General features: G+C 38.9%; 1 protein-coding gene across 1 annotated transcript in view; it reads right to left on the bottom strand.

Moving 5' to 3' along the window:
- LOC127194728 (broad substrate specificity ATP-binding cassette transporter ABCG2-like) overlaps window positions 1–17,250 on the bottom strand; it is a 46,963-nt gene that overhangs the window by 11,917 nt on the left and 17,796 nt on the right. Inside the window, exons 4-10 of the mRNA XM_051152294.1 lie at window positions 16,682–16,796; window positions 15,998–16,150; window positions 11,368–11,525; window positions 9,056–9,207; window positions 7,379–7,483; window positions 4,486–4,736; window positions 1,522–1,604 (exon numbers count right to left, since the gene is read on the bottom strand). Of these exons, the coding sequence (XP_051008251.1) occupies window positions 1,522–1,604; window positions 4,486–4,736; window positions 7,379–7,483; window positions 9,056–9,207; window positions 11,368–11,525; window positions 15,998–16,150; window positions 16,682–16,796 (1,017 nt within the window). The remainder of the gene's footprint in view (window positions 1–1,521; window positions 1,605–4,485; window positions 4,737–7,378; window positions 7,484–9,055; window positions 9,208–11,367; window positions 11,526–15,997; window positions 16,151–16,681; window positions 16,797–17,250) is intronic.

Raw genomic sequence — 17,250 nt, 5'->3', positions numbered from 1 at the left:
TACCAGATACACACAATGCTATACGGACACATACAGTCAAAACACCCAAATCTTAAAGAAAAAGATTCAAAGACATAATTATGACTGAATGTATACATTATTCCAATAAAGTTAATATAAATTGAGTCCCACACATGTACTCCACTTTCAAGTCAAATAAATCAAAAGCTATACAGGGATGTCGTCTTAGAAGCAGCAGAAAAAAAGACAAATAATTTAAAAATTATGCATGCATTAGTAGATACTCCCAACACAGAGAGAAGACATCCTACAGTATCAGAGAAAATATTTATAAAACATTTATCTGACAAGGGGAAATAACCCAGGAAAATGATTCTTAAAACTCAACAAAAATTGTAAAAATAAACAACTAAATAAATATTTCTCAAAGATTAAATTGACCTTTATTATTAAAAAAAAAATAAACAACAATTACTCAGGATGCAGAAAATTCAAACACCTGAGTGTGGCAACCAAGAATGTAAAATGATACAGCTATCACAGAAGACATAACTGCATTTCCTAGGAAGTTATGATAATTTAGCAGTTCTACTGGTTAAAGTTCTTGAGAGAACCTAAGCAGAAGTGCAAAATGAACTTGTAGAATCCTAACATTATTCACAACCGGCCAGTGGAAATAACACAAATCTTCAGGAGCAGGTAATTGGATAAACAACACACACACACACTCACACACACACACACACACACACACACATATTGTTTTAAGCCATCTGACACCCTCTTCTGACATCTTTAGGTTTCTCTCTCTCTCTCTCTCTCTCTCTCTCTCTCTCTCTCTCTCTCTCTCTCTCTCTCTTACAAAGGAAAGGAATTCTGCCTAAGTTGTAAAGTGTATGAACCATTAAGACATTATATGAGACACATAAGTCTCATATAATGGGCAAATATTTATGACACCCCACATAGCAAGCTCCTAGAGTAGTGAAATTTAGAGAATGGTGCTTCCCAAGGGGTGAGAGGAAGTGGGCACTGAACACCATATTTTAACGGGAAAATTAAAGTTAAGGGTTGTCTTATACATTGGAAAATGGATACGGTGGATCCAATGAAGAAAATACTCATCTTGAGTGGCATGTTGTCAACAGACACAACAGTGTGAATGTTATTGATGACACTGAACTACATACTTGAAATTGGTTAAAAGGATATATGGATTTTATATGGCTTCATCAATACATACATATTTGTATGATTTGTGTATACAAAAGCCAAAAATTATAGTTTTCAACTCACCAACTCATTCCTACACACAAAGAAATAGTGACATTTACTCTGAACGTTTATTAAACTTAAATCCTTAATTGATATTCATAAGCTTAAAGAAAATAATAGTATTTTATCAAAACCAAGATCCAAACTTGGTTGCTTTGCCTCTGGAGTAGTTTTCTATAGCTCTTTTCTAAAATATACTTTCTACTTTACATTTCCTCAAAACTAACCCAGGCTAATGTCTATCCTACAGAATGAGAGGGGCTGTGTGTGTCCAAATTTACTTACCTGTTCTGGATGCCAGTGGGATCATTTTTCAGGCCAAAGTAAATGCCACCAGTAACCAGTGCTAGTATGAGTGTAATAATTATCTTTTCAAAAATAAAAAAAGAAAATGAAAGAATTTCCAATGTTTGCATAACACTTATTATTTTAATACATATGTGCAAAATCCAACCTCATAAGCCCTTGAGACACTGGTTGTGGTAGGGTTCCTGGGAAAGTGTGGAACTGTATACGTTATTCTATTGCTTTCTGGATTAAGATGAAAATCAAAGCACTTGCTGCCAGGGAACTGACAAGTGAGCAGAGCAGACTGAAGATTCTTGCACTGCTCCACCAGTCATGGCTGGTGAAGTGCCAGCCAAGATGCAGGACCCCTGCATGGTGCCTAGGGCAGCCTCAAGGGGTTGTTTAGGGAAAAAAACCAAAGGCCAAGTGCCTAAGAGTTTTGAACTAAAGTGAACTAAGCTTTCATGCCAATGAACAAAAAGTTTCACACAAGAGGTCCGAGTAAAAACAGGATGTCGTTTCTTTTAATGTTTAAGATTAAAAAACAAAAAAAATCAAAGCGCACACTCACAGAGGCTGACAATGGAATGTTGAGTGCTAAGGAAGGAAGAGTGAACTGGGCTCCACGTATGCTAGCTCTGGAGAGGCTGTACCTGCAAGGGAATGTGCAGTGTCACTGCTACAAAATAATCTATCTTGTGTTTTTGGGGGTACCCAAGTGCTTTCAAGGTCTCCTTTCTCACTGCTTCTTCATCAACCTTGACAAGCTTGGCCTACGGTCAACTCAACACACTTGACTTGCTAACTCCTCTACATCTTCACTGTATCAGTCTCTGCAGACTGCTCCCAAGGACGCTGCACCGGCATCACTTTGGAGAAAAATTCCTTAAGGATGATTCATGTAGAAAGCGGTCAAGTGTTATATAATGATATTATTTATATAAAGGATTTTATTTATTAATATATTATTCACACGTAACTTTTAAAATGTAATAAATGTTTATCTAAAAATCAAATATTCATTTATATATCTTGGAATTTCAAAGCTCAAAAAAATCTTGGTACTTTAATAGCATCAAAATATAAAGTACAGCATGAACAGAACTTAAGCTGGTTATAAGCATGCATCTAATTTCCTATATGCTTGCATTAATTCAGGAGCATTTATGTATATGAAAATGCCAAATCTTCTGGTCCAAAACATGAAGGAAGGAAGTGCAGGGTGAGGTGGGGAAGCCTTTGTTACAGGGGGCTGTGATTTCTTTGTTGAGGGTGATGTAAATGAACCTTAGTCCCCTGCAGGAGAAGCATGTGCGCTTAAGCCCTGAACTGTCTCTCCAGCCTGACATAAAGTAGTTTGTGGGGGGTATTTTTGGCAAGAATCAAGGTAAAGCAGAAAAAGAGACTCATGAACTATAAAGGATGGTTTAGAAATACCATATTCAGGAGAGAATTCCAAATCTTTTTGCTATTAACATAGAAATTCAGGATGAGGGAAACCAATTCCCTTGGCATATTTTTTAATAATTATTTTGCTTTTATAAGCAGGCCAAATCAATGAAATAAATTCTGACAGCTCTATCAATATATGGTTTGCACATCTATAAATAAGTCTTTTCTTCCCATAAAGGTACTCGCTACTTCAAACCACACATTTTGCATTGTTTCTTTTGGATTCCAACTCGAAATATACTACAAGTATCACCCATAGAATGTTTCCTAAAGGCTTCCATGTTCTAAAGCCAATTCTAGCCATCTTTGAAACACACTGTCAACATGATCAATTCCCATGATCCTGTCAGTCTTTTACTAGGTGTACCTGTTATGGTGGCTAGTCTGGTGACACAGCTGGGAGGATAGAAACTCCACTGAGAAATTGCCTACATCAGAGTGGCTGGTGGACACATCTGAGTGGGCATTTTATTTATTGTTAACTTATGTAGGAGGGATAATCCCACTGCTGGCAATGCCAATGCTGGGCAAGTGAGCCCAAGCTATACAAGAAAGCCAGGGTAGACAAGTCAGTAAGCAGCGGTCTACCATGATCTCTGCTTCAGACCGTCCATAATGGATGGTCTGTTACCCTCCCTCCTCAAAGTTACATTTGACCAGTGTTTTATCACAGCAAATAGAAAAGTAAATGTATTGCAAGTCTTGTATAATAAACTCAAGGATCCTACCTAAGAACTTTCTGTATTTCTGACTTCTGTAGTTTTGAACAAAAATGTAGATAAATAAATAAATTCTTCAAAGATGTTATTGTATCTTTATTCAATTCTACTTACCCATTTTTTCAAAGTGTGTACTGAGTGATTATAGTTAAAAATCATGAGATCATAGTCAGCCATCAACAATTCTATAAGAAACCAATACCTTTTGCAAATGCATTTGATCCAAAAATATTAGCACATTAAATAAATTAAAAATTTAAATACAGGTACCATATTCATTCTAAGATCTTCCACACATAACCACATCTGGTTATATGCCAAGTCTAAATTGTGTGAATAACTAACTAGTTCAAACCAAAGTTCAGCTATTGCAAACAAAAACAAAATATTTATCATCATAACACCATAAAACATTGCATCAAACCAATAGTTACAGAAATAAAATACGTTATTTAAAAGCTATGCAAAGGTCAATATGCTGTTGCACAAATGACAAACAGGGCCAACTGTATATGTTTGTAAGCTCATGAACTAAGAACGATTTTCACCAAATTTTACTACTCATGGGAGAGAACCAGAAAGAGAGTGTTGTTTGCAATTTGATACTGAAACTTCAGCATCTGTTATTAGAGATAGAGTGGAGACAACAGGGAAATAGAAGGGTAAGTAGAATATAAATGAATCCCTCAACCATATATAATAATAGTAGATGAAGAGAAACAGTAGAGAAGAAAAACCAGAAACCAAGCTCTTCCTCGTGAACATTTCATAGCACAGCTGGCAATGTTACCTGAGCTATAGAGGCTTCAGGATTCCCGATCAAGTTCTTGAATGAGCGCCTGGCAATCCATCTGAGCTGATGACAGAAGGAGGTAGCATACGCGGGCTCTTTGAAGGTTGATATTCTGTTCTTTTTCTGAGCCCCCAGAAGCTGATCTAATTCAGCTTTTGTTTCTCTATAGATGGAGGAGTTGGCATAAAACTCAACTAAGTTTTCTATTATTGGCTTCTCCCTCTTGGAAGTTTCTTCAGTCTTGTTAGCTTTGGATAAATGTGGGTAAAGAAGTGAAATATTAACACTCAACAACTGATTAACTCCATTTTCTGTGGTTCCATAATTCTATTGTCCCTTAAGTTTTATATATATATATATATATATATATATATACATATATATATATATACATATATATACACACACACACATATATACATACATACATACACACACACACATATATCAGCTGAGCATTCTTAGTGTTTGTTCTCACACTTCAAGAAAACAACAAAACAAGACAAATATCTTGTAACCCAGTTTCTTCAAAATATGGAATTTTCCTTAGAATGTTTTTCTTTTTGTTGTTGTTGTTGCTGTTTTGTGCTTCTCTCAGGACTGAGTTTACTTCAGATTATTCATTATTGCTTGCTGCTGTTACTCAAATTTTTAAACTATCCTTTCTATGCCTCTATTGAAAAACATGCTTTTGCCATATGTAGCCTGCTCTTGTAATTGGATACAGTGTGAACTCATGAGAACTTTACATAGATGACCTTTCTTAACCCTCAGAGCATAAATTGTCCAAATCTCTGAATAATGTTGGCTATTGCATAAGACTTTAGTTTATTTCAATTCTCCCAGGTCCCACTACCTCTGCAGTGATGACAGGCTGGTAGCACATGCCTTTAATACCAGCATTCAGCAGGCAGAAGCAAATAGATCTCTGAATCTGAGGTCAGCTTGAGCAACATAATGAGCTCCAGGGCAGCCAGGGCTACATAGTAAAGCCCTCTCAAAGGAATAAGCTTACTTACTGCCATTGATTTACACAGCAGAAAAAATAGCTAATTGATTTGTGCATGGCCACATCTTTTTTTAATTTATTTTTTTACAGTATATTCACATTATATCCCAATTGTTACTCCCTTGCTCATATTCTCCTGTTCCCACACTCCTTCCTTCCTCTCCCCTAGTCCTCTGACAGGGGAGCCCTCCCCTACCATCTTACCTTAGCCTGTCAGGTCTCATTAGATTAGTTGGCATCCTCTTCCTCTGTGGCCCCAAAAGGCTACCCCACCAAGGGGAAGTGAATAAATTGGCGGCACATGGAGAATGAGTTGGCCATCGGCTACACCTGAACAGAGGGTCCAGGTTCTCTGCACGCGTTCTCCTTGCATGGCACATCAGTTTTTGCAAGGCTCTTTGGGTCCAGATTTGTTGGCTTTGATGATCTCCTTGTGGAGTTTCTGTTCCACTAGGCCCTTCTATCCAGCGCCCCCCACTCTTCCGTAGGATTCTCATTTCTCTGACCAAAATTTGGTTGTGAATCTTAGCATTTACTTTGAGCCCCTGATGGGTGGAAACTTTCAGATGATATCTATGTTGGGCTAATATCTACTTGTAAGTGAGTATATACCATGGATGTCTTTCTGGGTCTGGGTTACCTCACTCAGGATGATCATTTCTAGTTTCATCCATTTGCCTGAAAATTGCATGATTTCTTTGTTTTTGATAGCTGAGTAGTATCCCATTGTGTAAATGTACCACAGTTTCTTTATCTGTTCTTGGTTGAGGGATACCTAGGTTGTTTCCATATTCTGGCTATTACGAATAAAGCTACTATAAACGTAGTTGAACAAATGCCCTTGTTGCATGGCATGGTCATATCTTCTGGATGCAGAAACCTCTTTACCTTTTTTAAAAATCAATTTAGACCCTAATTATTCAAATAGATATTATAATGTGAAGGGTTAGAATTTATTTTTTAAGAAAAAAAATTTTTTTTTGTTTTTGTTTTTTCAAGACAGGGTTTCTCTGTATAGCCATAGCTGTCCTGGACTCACTTTGTAAACCAGGCTGGCCTCGAACTCACAGTGATCTGCCTGTCTCTGCCTCCTGAATGCTGGGATTAAAGGAGTGTGCCATCATGCCCAGCAAGAGTTCATCTTTTAAAATGTTCCAGCCTTTGTCTCCTGTTATGCATATATGCATAAAGTGTTATATTTCTAGGTTCTTATTTGTTTTCAGACAGGATCTCCTTATCTAGCCATGATTCACCTCAAGCTTACTGTGTAGATCGGGCTGGCCTCTAACTACAAATATCTGCTTGCCTCTACCTCTCAAGGGCTGGGATTAAAGGCGTGACACATCATGCAGGCTTGTTTATAAAGCACTTGTGATGGCTAATATTGGTTGTCAACTAGAACACATCTGGAATTAACTAAAACCCAAGCAGCTGGGTACACCTGTGAGGGAGTGAGGGATTTTTCTTAACTCATTTGAGGTGGAAAGACCAACACACACACACACACACACACACACACACACACACACACACACAATCTATCAGTTCTGTCCTTTAGAGAATCCAGACTACTACAATACTATTAAAAATGATCATTTTAAGCTGGAAATTTGCCTCACAACTGACACTTTCAGAAAAGCACTCATTTACAAATTAAATTTTTAAAAATCCCATAGCATTTACAAACAAAAGTCTGTCCGTTGACTATTTTTCCAACAGTGAATTAATATGGATTTAAAAAGCATGGTTTCTGTTTTGTTTTGAGGTAGAGTCTCACTATGTAGTCTTGGTTGGTCTACAAAAGCATATTTTAATGAGCACATTACTGTGCCTAACAAAATCAATTAGACACTGACGCATGAATTTACAAGATTCACATACCTTCATAGTCTTCTTCCTCTCTATTTAATATTACAGCAGAAGAATCTCCATTGATGACATCAAGGAAGAAATCTGCAGGGTTATTGTAGGCCTCACAGTGGTGACCTACAAGAAAACACAATGCAAGGACACAAACCTGATGGTCTTGGGGAACAGAGAACTTGTGTGCAGAGGGTTGGTGGGGAGGCTTGGGAAGACAGACTCTAGCAAGTTCTCCTTCTTCTCACTCTCTTTTCCCTTCCCTAGTACATCTTTTTCACATGTATATTTAATAAATAGTCCAATAACTCAAAAGGAATTTTTGGGTAGGTGAGACAGTCTGGCATTGGTGTGTACCATAAATTACGACCCGCAAAGGCTACCGATATGCACTGTGGCTTACTAGTCTTCAGTCCAAGACCCAAATCCAGGTCCAAAAAGAAAAACCTAACTGTCCTTGTGCTCCTGACTTCAAGGTCTGCCCATCATTACTGCCTCTACAGCTACTGACTGGAGAGGTTGTAACGCTCATCTGTCAACCAGCCACAGTTGCAAACAGAGAGCGAGTTTGGGTCAGCATTAACTAGGAACAACTCTGACCTCAACATTACAGTCCTTTCAAACTTGCCTGAAATCTGTCTCAAACTCATTGCTACTGAACTCCCCACCCATTTAGGCTCAATTGTTTTATTTTTTCTTCAAAAATTATTTTTATGTATATGGGTGTTTTGCTTGCATGTGTGTCTGTGTATCATATGTGGGCCTGGTGGCTGAAGAGCCAATAGATGGAGGATCTCTGGGGACTGGAGTTAAAGATGGCTGTGAGCCATTGTGTGAGTGCTGGGAATCAAAGCAAGCAGGGTCCCTGAGAAGTGAAGCCAGGAGTCTCCACAAAGGTCTGCTCAATTATTTTAAATGATAAAGTCTGTTAAAATGAAGAAAGATAATGAATATTTAAAACTGTATATGAAGTCATGAAGAATCATCTACAATCATATCCAAGTATGCACTGAAAAAGAAATCTATGGAGAGAGATACAAGACATTAATACACATAAAAATAAAGTAAATAAATATTTTTAAAAAATCACATAATTTAATTTGAAGGAAGAAAGTAATTCAGAAATGTCAAAAATGCAGGCTCGTCAAAGGGACATTTGAGCTAGTTATTCTAATAGTAGGTCACTCAGACCCACTCTCCGACTGAATTATCAACATAATGTCACTGAGAAGTTAAGCATCATTTCCATGAGCCCTGATTAAAGCATGGCAAGTTCTCACACCTGGTGGCCTAGGGAAAACTGAAAAACCAAGAACTGCTGTGTGGTTAAAGGGACAACAATCCTAGGTCTTTCCAAAACTGTTCAAGGGGCAAAACTGCCAGGTGAGAGTCCAGTCATAACTATTGAACCCTCAGGGAAAGGCCACCATGATGGGCAACTGAGCAGCACAGACCGGTGGATAGCTAGGTACACTTAGACACAATCAACACAAATATTCAAATAGCACAGGAACTGTTAAGCATCTAAGCAAATGAGTACAAAATGTAGAAAAATACAAACACAAAACTGAGCAGAGGTTCTTTAGAATGGAGGAACCATAGTAAGTCTTCATGGAGACTAAACAGCACTCCTGTGCACCCTCTGCCCTATCCACAGTTCTGTGAAGGACCAACCACACGGGAAACAATCAACCATACCTGCTGATGCAAAGTACTGCAAGGCCTCCTGTGCTGGCCCATGGAACACGAGTTTCCCGGAGGCCAATAAGGTGAGGGTGTCAAACAACTTAAAGATGGAATACCGAGGCTGATGAATAGAGAAGATGATTGTTCGACCCCGTTTAGACATCCTAGGATACAAGAAAAACAATGCGTCATTAAGATTTTGGTCCTTGATTTTATTTTTAAAGTCCTTTAGCCCTGCTGTGAAAACATCTGCTCCAATTTCCACTTGATTTTCTCTTACACACATAATCTACCAGCTCATCTCAAGGTATCTACTTGATACCTACAGAGATGAAACATGGTGCTTTTATGGAAAACTAGGGCAGCCAGGAGGATGGCATTGTTGGAGATCAGTTGTAAATAAAGTGTATGTGAAAGGCCTTTGACTTGGTGCTTAGAAACAAAGGAAACCCCAAGACAAACAAATACAGCCAGGATTTCTTAAGAAAGGAGCAGAGGCAGAACTGGATCCACTAGAGCGTTGACTATCAAGTGCAGACACTAAACAGTCTTCACAGATACCAAATCAGTCCTCTGGGAATGTGCACAAATATATGAAGGGTAAAGGAAGGCTTCTAATAAAGCAAGCCACACAGAAACAAGGACACTCTGCTTGTGCATGCAAGAGTCAGAGCCTGGTCTCTAACCGGGCCCTGAGAGTTTTACAGCATGTCTGAGGTGACTGTTCTCTCCCAATTTAGGACTGGCCAGTTTGAACAGTGACTTTGGAGACAGGAAAGAAAGTACATCCAAAGTTCATGGTAAACACATCCTAGTTTGGCTCCCAATTTGCCACAATAGTCCACAGGCAGGGAGGGGCGGAGAACACTGCTGTTGGTCATAAAATCATGGCAGCCTTTGACTAAAGGTCAGGAGGGTGAAGAAGCAGCTGGCCATCCTGGAAGCTCACTATCTTTATTACCTATTCCCTCCTGATCCCTATGTCTGCCTACCAGGGGATCTAAGTCCTAGTCCCTCATTTCGCTGTTCGGAGGTCACTCTAACAGCTGTCTGGGGTTTCGAGGCACAGACTGCTTTAAATGCTTTAGAGCTGGCAACAAGGGGTGAGCAGTTAAGATTGCTCATGAGGAGTGTGTTGCTGTGAGGGAGCCGAACAGATGACAAGGACCCAGAACACAGGGCATCACTGTGATGGTGGCGTGAAGATGCTATGTGAGTGAAGTAGCATCTCTAACAAATAAAAGGTCAGACTGCTAGTGCTACAAAATACCTACCAAGAGCATCCTAGGTGTTCAACAACATAGAAATGGGTAAACAGCGTGTGGCATGAGGTATGGCATTTACAGGAAAGGAGATGTAACTAAAGGAAAGACATTAAGTAAGTTAAACGGATTTCATAAAGACAAATATCCTAAGTTTCCTCTCATCTAGGGTTCTTGAATTTTATAAACATAAAATAATGCATGCCTATATGGCATAAAATTAATAATGCAACTGTTTAGGGGATTAAAAGTTACAGGAGCAGAACTGTAAAATGGGGAGTGAGGGAGTAAGGATGCAGCATATATTTGTGCGAAAATATCCTCACGGGACACAGCACATTGGTACAACGGATACATACAATATAAGGTACAACTCAAACGGAGGAAGACGACTGATCAAACAGATACATGATGAGCATTCACGCAGGACCTGTAGGATCTGGAAGGCAACAGGGAGCTTCCAGGAGGAAGCAGACCTGGGTGAGGTTGATGCTCAGAGTGGGTCTGAGGACTGGGGACATCAGAATGAACGTATCCTCTAAGAGTCCCCATTGGAGGCTCCCAGACTCCAGACCCACAGAAGCAAAATCTGCGTATTTACTGCACTTCAGGTAGTTAGTTTGCACAGCAGTGCTTGAAAAGGCAGATTTCTGTTGTTAAGCCACCTAGTCTGTGGGCTTTTGTTGTAACTGTACACTATCTTTGTAATACCCTATGGTAACTGGATTCTTGTGTCTATTTGATGGTCCAGACATATACAGATATGTTCTGCCTTGGGGCCACTGGTTGTTCTTTCCAGCCCAATTCCATCACTCCCAGGTCCCCTGTCCAGGCCTGAGATCTTCCTTGACCCTCCTGCTATTTAACACAGCAAGTCAACCCCACCACAGCCATTGTGCCCTATGTTCTTGTTTCATCACTCTTAGTAGCTCTTCTTTTCCTTGAACAAACTAGGAAGAAAGTCTGTTGTTTACTCCTGAGTCTCCTGCACAAAGAATAACTGCCACACAGAAGTGACGAGGTATTAAATAAATAAAAGACCAGTGCTCTTGTAGCATGTACCTTTTCAGGAGCAAAAGGATAGCATTGGCCGTGCTTGAATCCAAACCAGTTGTAGGCTCATCCAGGAAGAGGATGGAAGGGTCAGTGATCAGCTCCATTCCGATGCTTGTCCTTTTTCTTTCTCCTCCAGAGACACCACGGGTAAACTGAGTTCCAACCTAAAGCAAGTGTCATCTTTATCAACAAGAGTGATCATAGTTGCCATCACTTGGTAGACAGACATGTGCAGACCTGATTGTCCCCACAAGTCTCTTGTAAGTATATGCCCTACCATTTGTCTCTTGTGGAGACAATTTATTGTCATCATTCTGAAGACTATTGGATCACAAACAACAAAATACCCAGGAGAAGGTGGTTTCTTTTTACCAGATGAGTAAACTAAGGTTCTGGTTAGAGCTGCAAGGAGGCCTAACCTGAAATGAAGTCCCTGCTCTTAACAGTTCCTTTTTCCTCAGAAGGCTGCAATTTCTTTTTTCAGACAGTGTTTCTCACAAACGATGCTAGTTTTCAGGAAACCCCATCCCTGCCTCCCCAGTGCTAAGATCACAAGTGTGCACCACATGAGGTTGTTTTTCTTGGCTTCTGGGGACTGAAGTCAGGTCCTCATGCTTGTAAGCAGGTGACCAACTGAGCTATTCCTTCAGCTGACATGCTTTATTTTAAGGTAGTGAATGGATGAAGATACAGTAAAATTTCAGCCTGAAACAGGCAATCAAGAGGAAAAGGAAGTACTCTAACCATAATCTATTAAACATCCAGAACCTGAACCTCTGTATCTCTCCCAGTTGTTCCTAAGTGGACTGAGATGAGATGTGCCTGAAAGGTCACATTCTATACCATTTAAGTACTTTTTAGTCTCCAGTTTGAAACTGTCTGGAAATAACTCACTGTACAACTTCTAATTCATCTTTTCAGACAAATGCAGAAGGTAAGACATTCTACAGTAAATCTGGATCAATCTTTTCTTTTCAACCACTCATTGTCATTATGAAAGTGCAATAGGAAAGATTGAGAGAGGCAAAATGTAGTAAATGATTCTGAAATCACACAGCTCCAAGGAGTTATATCGTAAAGCTATTTGCAACCCTTGACTGGGTCCTAAAAAACCTGAATTACAAGAGACTTTTGGAGACAACTTAGCAAAAGCGAAAGAGTAGAATATGATTCATTTCCCTTTTTCTTTTTGTTACTGGTATTCCAGTATGTAGTTAAATGTCCTCCTTTATGTATTTATTTATTCATTTTATTGGAGCAATACCTGACTGTGTTGTTAAATGCTGATTTCAGTGCCTTGAGATTTGGTTATTGCCCTGCCATGGGTATTGTTAGGAATGTTGAATTATCTCCTGTAATCATGTGATGATATGAAATGTTCCCCAATTACCCCTGATTGGCTAAATAGAGATGCTGAAGCCTATGACTGGACAGAAGAAATGGAAGCAGAGTTTTAGATGCTGAGCTTGGGTTTGAGGGAGAGGGAGGAAAGGAAGGAGATAATTGATACAGGATCAAAGAAGATATCACAGGAGGATAGGAAGCCGGAGAGAGGAGTCACCATGAGGCAAGACGGCAATGAACACATGGCAGTAAGGAAAGACTGATGGAGCAGAAGCCACAAGGAATCATGAGATTAGCAAATGATTGGCTTTTTTCTTTTTTCTTTTTATTTTTTTATTAATTTATTCTCGTTACATCTCAATGGTTATCTCATCCCTTGTATCCACCCATTCTTCCCTCCCTCAGATTTTTCCGCTACTCCCCTCCCCTATGACTGTGACTGAGGGGGACTTTCTCCCCCTGTATCTGCATACTAGCCCAAGGGGCATGTCCCATGAAAGTCTTCACTAACCAGGAAACTGGGATAGAGGAGAGGACATCCTATTGGGACTCTAGATGAGAGAAACATGAGAGAATAGCAAAGTAGAAGGATCCAGAGGGTCCTAGAAATCTACAAGAAGAACATTATGATAGGCAGATTTGGGCCCAGGGGTCCTGCTCAAACTATGGCACCAGCCAAGGACAATACAGGCCGTAAACTTCAAACCCCTACCCAGATCTAGCCAATGGACAGGACATTCTCCACAGTTGAGTGGAGAGTGGGGTCTGACTTTCACAAATGATTGGCTTTTAAGTGGTTTTAAAGATACTAGAAGTATAGTAGCTCAGAATCTCCCCAGCATAATTCCAACAACTTAATAATAAATCCTACTGTTGTGTGTCAATCACTGGGGAACGACCTGGTTAAAGAAAAGAGCTACCATAATAATTTTATGTATTAATTAATATCAAAATAATAATTCTGTCTAGACCATTTATTCAATGCTACTTTTAGAATCTAGAGCTTTGCATATCCTAAGCACATGCTCTACAACTGAGTTACACTTCCATTCTCATATTTGATTTTTATAGTTACATAACAAGTATTGAGGGTTAAAGGACTGTAAAGTTTTTGTTAAGTTATTCGAATAAGAAATAGCTGAAGAGCCTATGACAACTGAGAAAACTATGGGACTAATATTACCAATTATATCATTATTTTATCCAACAATTTTGACATTATAGGAAGCAGACTATTTCTCTGTGTTTTTATACTGAACATTGTATAAAAATATTTTAATATGTTAGATTATATTAATTCTAAGAAATGAGTAAGTATCTTTTTATATTTCTCCTGAAATCCAAACCTACAGCAGTAACTGCTTAAAGGTAAAGAATAATAAGGACATACAGTCCAGTAATACAGCAATTGCCTAGCATGAATGAGGCCTAAGAAACAATAACTTGTACCATATACATATTTTTTTAAAAAGAAAGAAGAAAAAGCAAAAGTCAAGAAAAAGATCATTCTACAAAGACAAATTTAATCTACTAAACTGGGCCAAAGCAAAGCAAGCACAGTAACTCAGAACTAAAGTCAACCAAAAACCTACCCAACCCCCTTAAAGGAAATGGGGCCTCATTCTCTTTAGGTTTCTTCTGGCTGATTTGGGATGAAAATATCTTTACAGAGACCCAAATAGACTTGGGGAATTTGGTAAAACAAGCTAGGAATAGCATTTGTGGTCCAGTTTCTAAATGTTGAGAAATTCCAGGCTTAATTAGAGTCCTATGTGGGACAGTCTGAAGTGCTGGACCAATTGGGATTGGAAGCTTTTTTGAAAATGTACTGGGAGCTGTCTTGTACTGATGAGGAAGAACACTTGAAGCACTTGGTGCTGGAAGTCCTCAATATTTCCTGGCTCACAAATATGTCTGTCAGATATATTGGGCCAGAAGACTGAAGATGATGCTCCAATGGTTAGAGAGTTTTAGGTGACTATTCAGGTAGCAAACTGTCTCTGTCATCTTCTCATTTGGAAAGTTACTAACCTGCACTCCCGGCATACTCAGGTAATCAAGTTTATTCCTTCTCAAGTCTCTGATGGGGATGAAGAAAGACCAGGCAGTTTAGTTTTACAATGAAGCTTAGTTATTTAGAGGTTCAGATGTTTTTAGGTCTAGATAGATGTTTTAAGTTGATAGTGACAAGAAGTGATGGAAATTGATTTACATTCAGAATTTTAGATGCACCAAGATAGGAAAGTTGTTTTCTTCAAGGTTCTCAAATACAAAGAGCCAAAACACAAAGAATATAACATTTATATAATTCCTGATTGGGTCATTGTTCTTCTTGCTATAGGTAGTTTATTGTACATATGTGTAATAATATAAATGTATATGTAAAAAATAAAAAATATTTAATAAAAAAGATGGGTAGAAAAAAAGAAATAAAGTCAAATGTCATCATCATCCCAAGGTCATTTTTCCCAGCAAAGTACACAGCACATGAAAGATGGTTAGCAAGTACCAAGAGAAGCAACAGTTCCCCATCATCATTACCCATAGGCTCTGAGGGAGAAAATGGTTATGGGTAGGAGAGGGTTTAAATTACAGCCATTGCATTTTCACCCAATGCCCAAATGTCTGCTCAGCCAAAACTGTATGGACTGGACACTTGTAAAGTTCATCCACTGCCTCATTCCCCTTCCTGATCCTGACAAACACTCAAAAGAAGAAGCACCTTCTCCATTTTTGTTACTCACTAAACCCTTGAGTGTAGGAATCTGGAAACAAATGCTGACAGTAGGCAAAGAAGAAAGGAGAGTTATGAGGAAAGGAGGAGAAATAAAACTGTCAAAAAAGAAAGAAAGATTACAGATAAAAAACTTGAATATTGGACAAATTGAAAGTAAATCCTAATGTGACCAAATACAGTATTGGAAGCCCAGTCACAGAATAAGGATGCATGCAGAGCAAGGCCCTTTGTATTCTGGTCTTTCTCACTTCAGAACTATTCAACAAGTAGCAGAGCAGTTAGTACAGATATATAACAAGCTGAGACCTGACGAAGAGGGTAGTTGAAGTTTATATAGGAAAAGCCATATGAGGCATATTTCCCTGGGGGACCAAACTCCATTTCCAGGAACCAGCTATCATTACTTTTTAAACCTTGATTTTTATCTTCTTTTATATAGCCAGTTCCAGAAAGCAATTACTTTTGGCCACAGAAATTATAGGAAACTTTCACATAAGCTTATATTGCTTACACGGGGCTATTTCCTGGCCATGATATTAGGAGGGATTTTCATACCTTAGAATCTGCTACTTTGTCCAGACCTAACTCTTTAATGATCTTGTTAATCCGCTCATTTTTTTCATGATTCCTCACAGTCATTGGAAGGCGAAGAGCTGCTGAGAACTGTAGGTTTTCTCTCACAGTCAGGGTGCCCATCACAACGTCGTCCTTAAGGCAAGGTGGCATTTTAGTGAGGTATGTGAGTCTTTTCTATGACTCACTTGAGCATATATAGTTCAATCCATACACATAACACATCCAAGGCTATTGGTAAACCGCAAGTTCTCTTAAGCTGCAGCAACTGCACATACAGACACCTGCAAAGTTCAATGGCATCATTTTCATCACCCAGCTTACACCTGAACAGAACACATGTGAAACTACTACTAGACACTCAAGGCTGCCTGGTGGAAGGATTTGGCAAAGACATCTATCTATACTGGGAAAAAAAGAAAGTGAAGGAAAAGTAAAAATTTTTTGATTGTATAGATGTCAGAACTGATACCACTGTTCCCACAAGCTCATATTCCAGGTCCACTCTGTCTTTCCCTTTAATATCACCCCCATTGCAATGGAAGTTTATGAAAATATGATGGAAATACATTGATTATATGAGCATGTTTTATATCTAATTGGAGGCAAACTAAACTATAATCTAATGCACTTGTACATATATTACCCAAATATGGTTATACTCACTTGAACCACATAACCTGAACTGCATTTGAAATTGGCAGGTTGAGGTTCCCCATTTATCAACACATCTCCAGATAATCCTCGTGGATCCTTCCTTGCTGCTAAGACATCTAGCAACCTGTAAGGGACATGTATGTTATAAGGATTTTTCTCCATCACCAGAGGCCATATTGCTTAGCTGCTCTAAAATCAGTATCTGCTAGTGTTCACACTTATCTAATAGATAAGTTTATAGTTTGAAAACAAAGTTATAGGCTGAGCATGGTTGTGCAACCTTTTACCTCAGCCATCAGGAGGCAGAAGAAGAAGGCTGTGTGTGAGTTCAATGCCAACCTAGTCTTACATAGTGAGTTCTAACCCAGCCACAGCTACATAGCTAAGATCTTGTCTCTCAGTCAAACAATAAAAGCAAAACAAAAATTAAGTTTTAAGTAAAGGCTTTTGTGGGACATGCCCCTTGGGCTAGTATGCAGATATAAGTGAGTATATACTATTTGAGTCTTTCTGCTTCTGGGTTAATTCACTCATTATGGTCATTTCTAGCTCAATTCATTTGTCCACAAATTTCGTGA

Source organism: Acomys russatus, chromosome 10 (assembly GCF_903995435.1).
Source record: "Acomys russatus chromosome 10, mAcoRus1.1, whole genome shotgun sequence".
In the NCBI taxonomy this organism is placed as follows: domain Eukaryota; kingdom Metazoa; phylum Chordata; class Mammalia; order Rodentia; family Muridae; genus Acomys; species Acomys russatus.
Note: the sequence above shows the minus strand (reverse complement) of the source record. Positions and strands in the feature narration are given on the sequence as shown.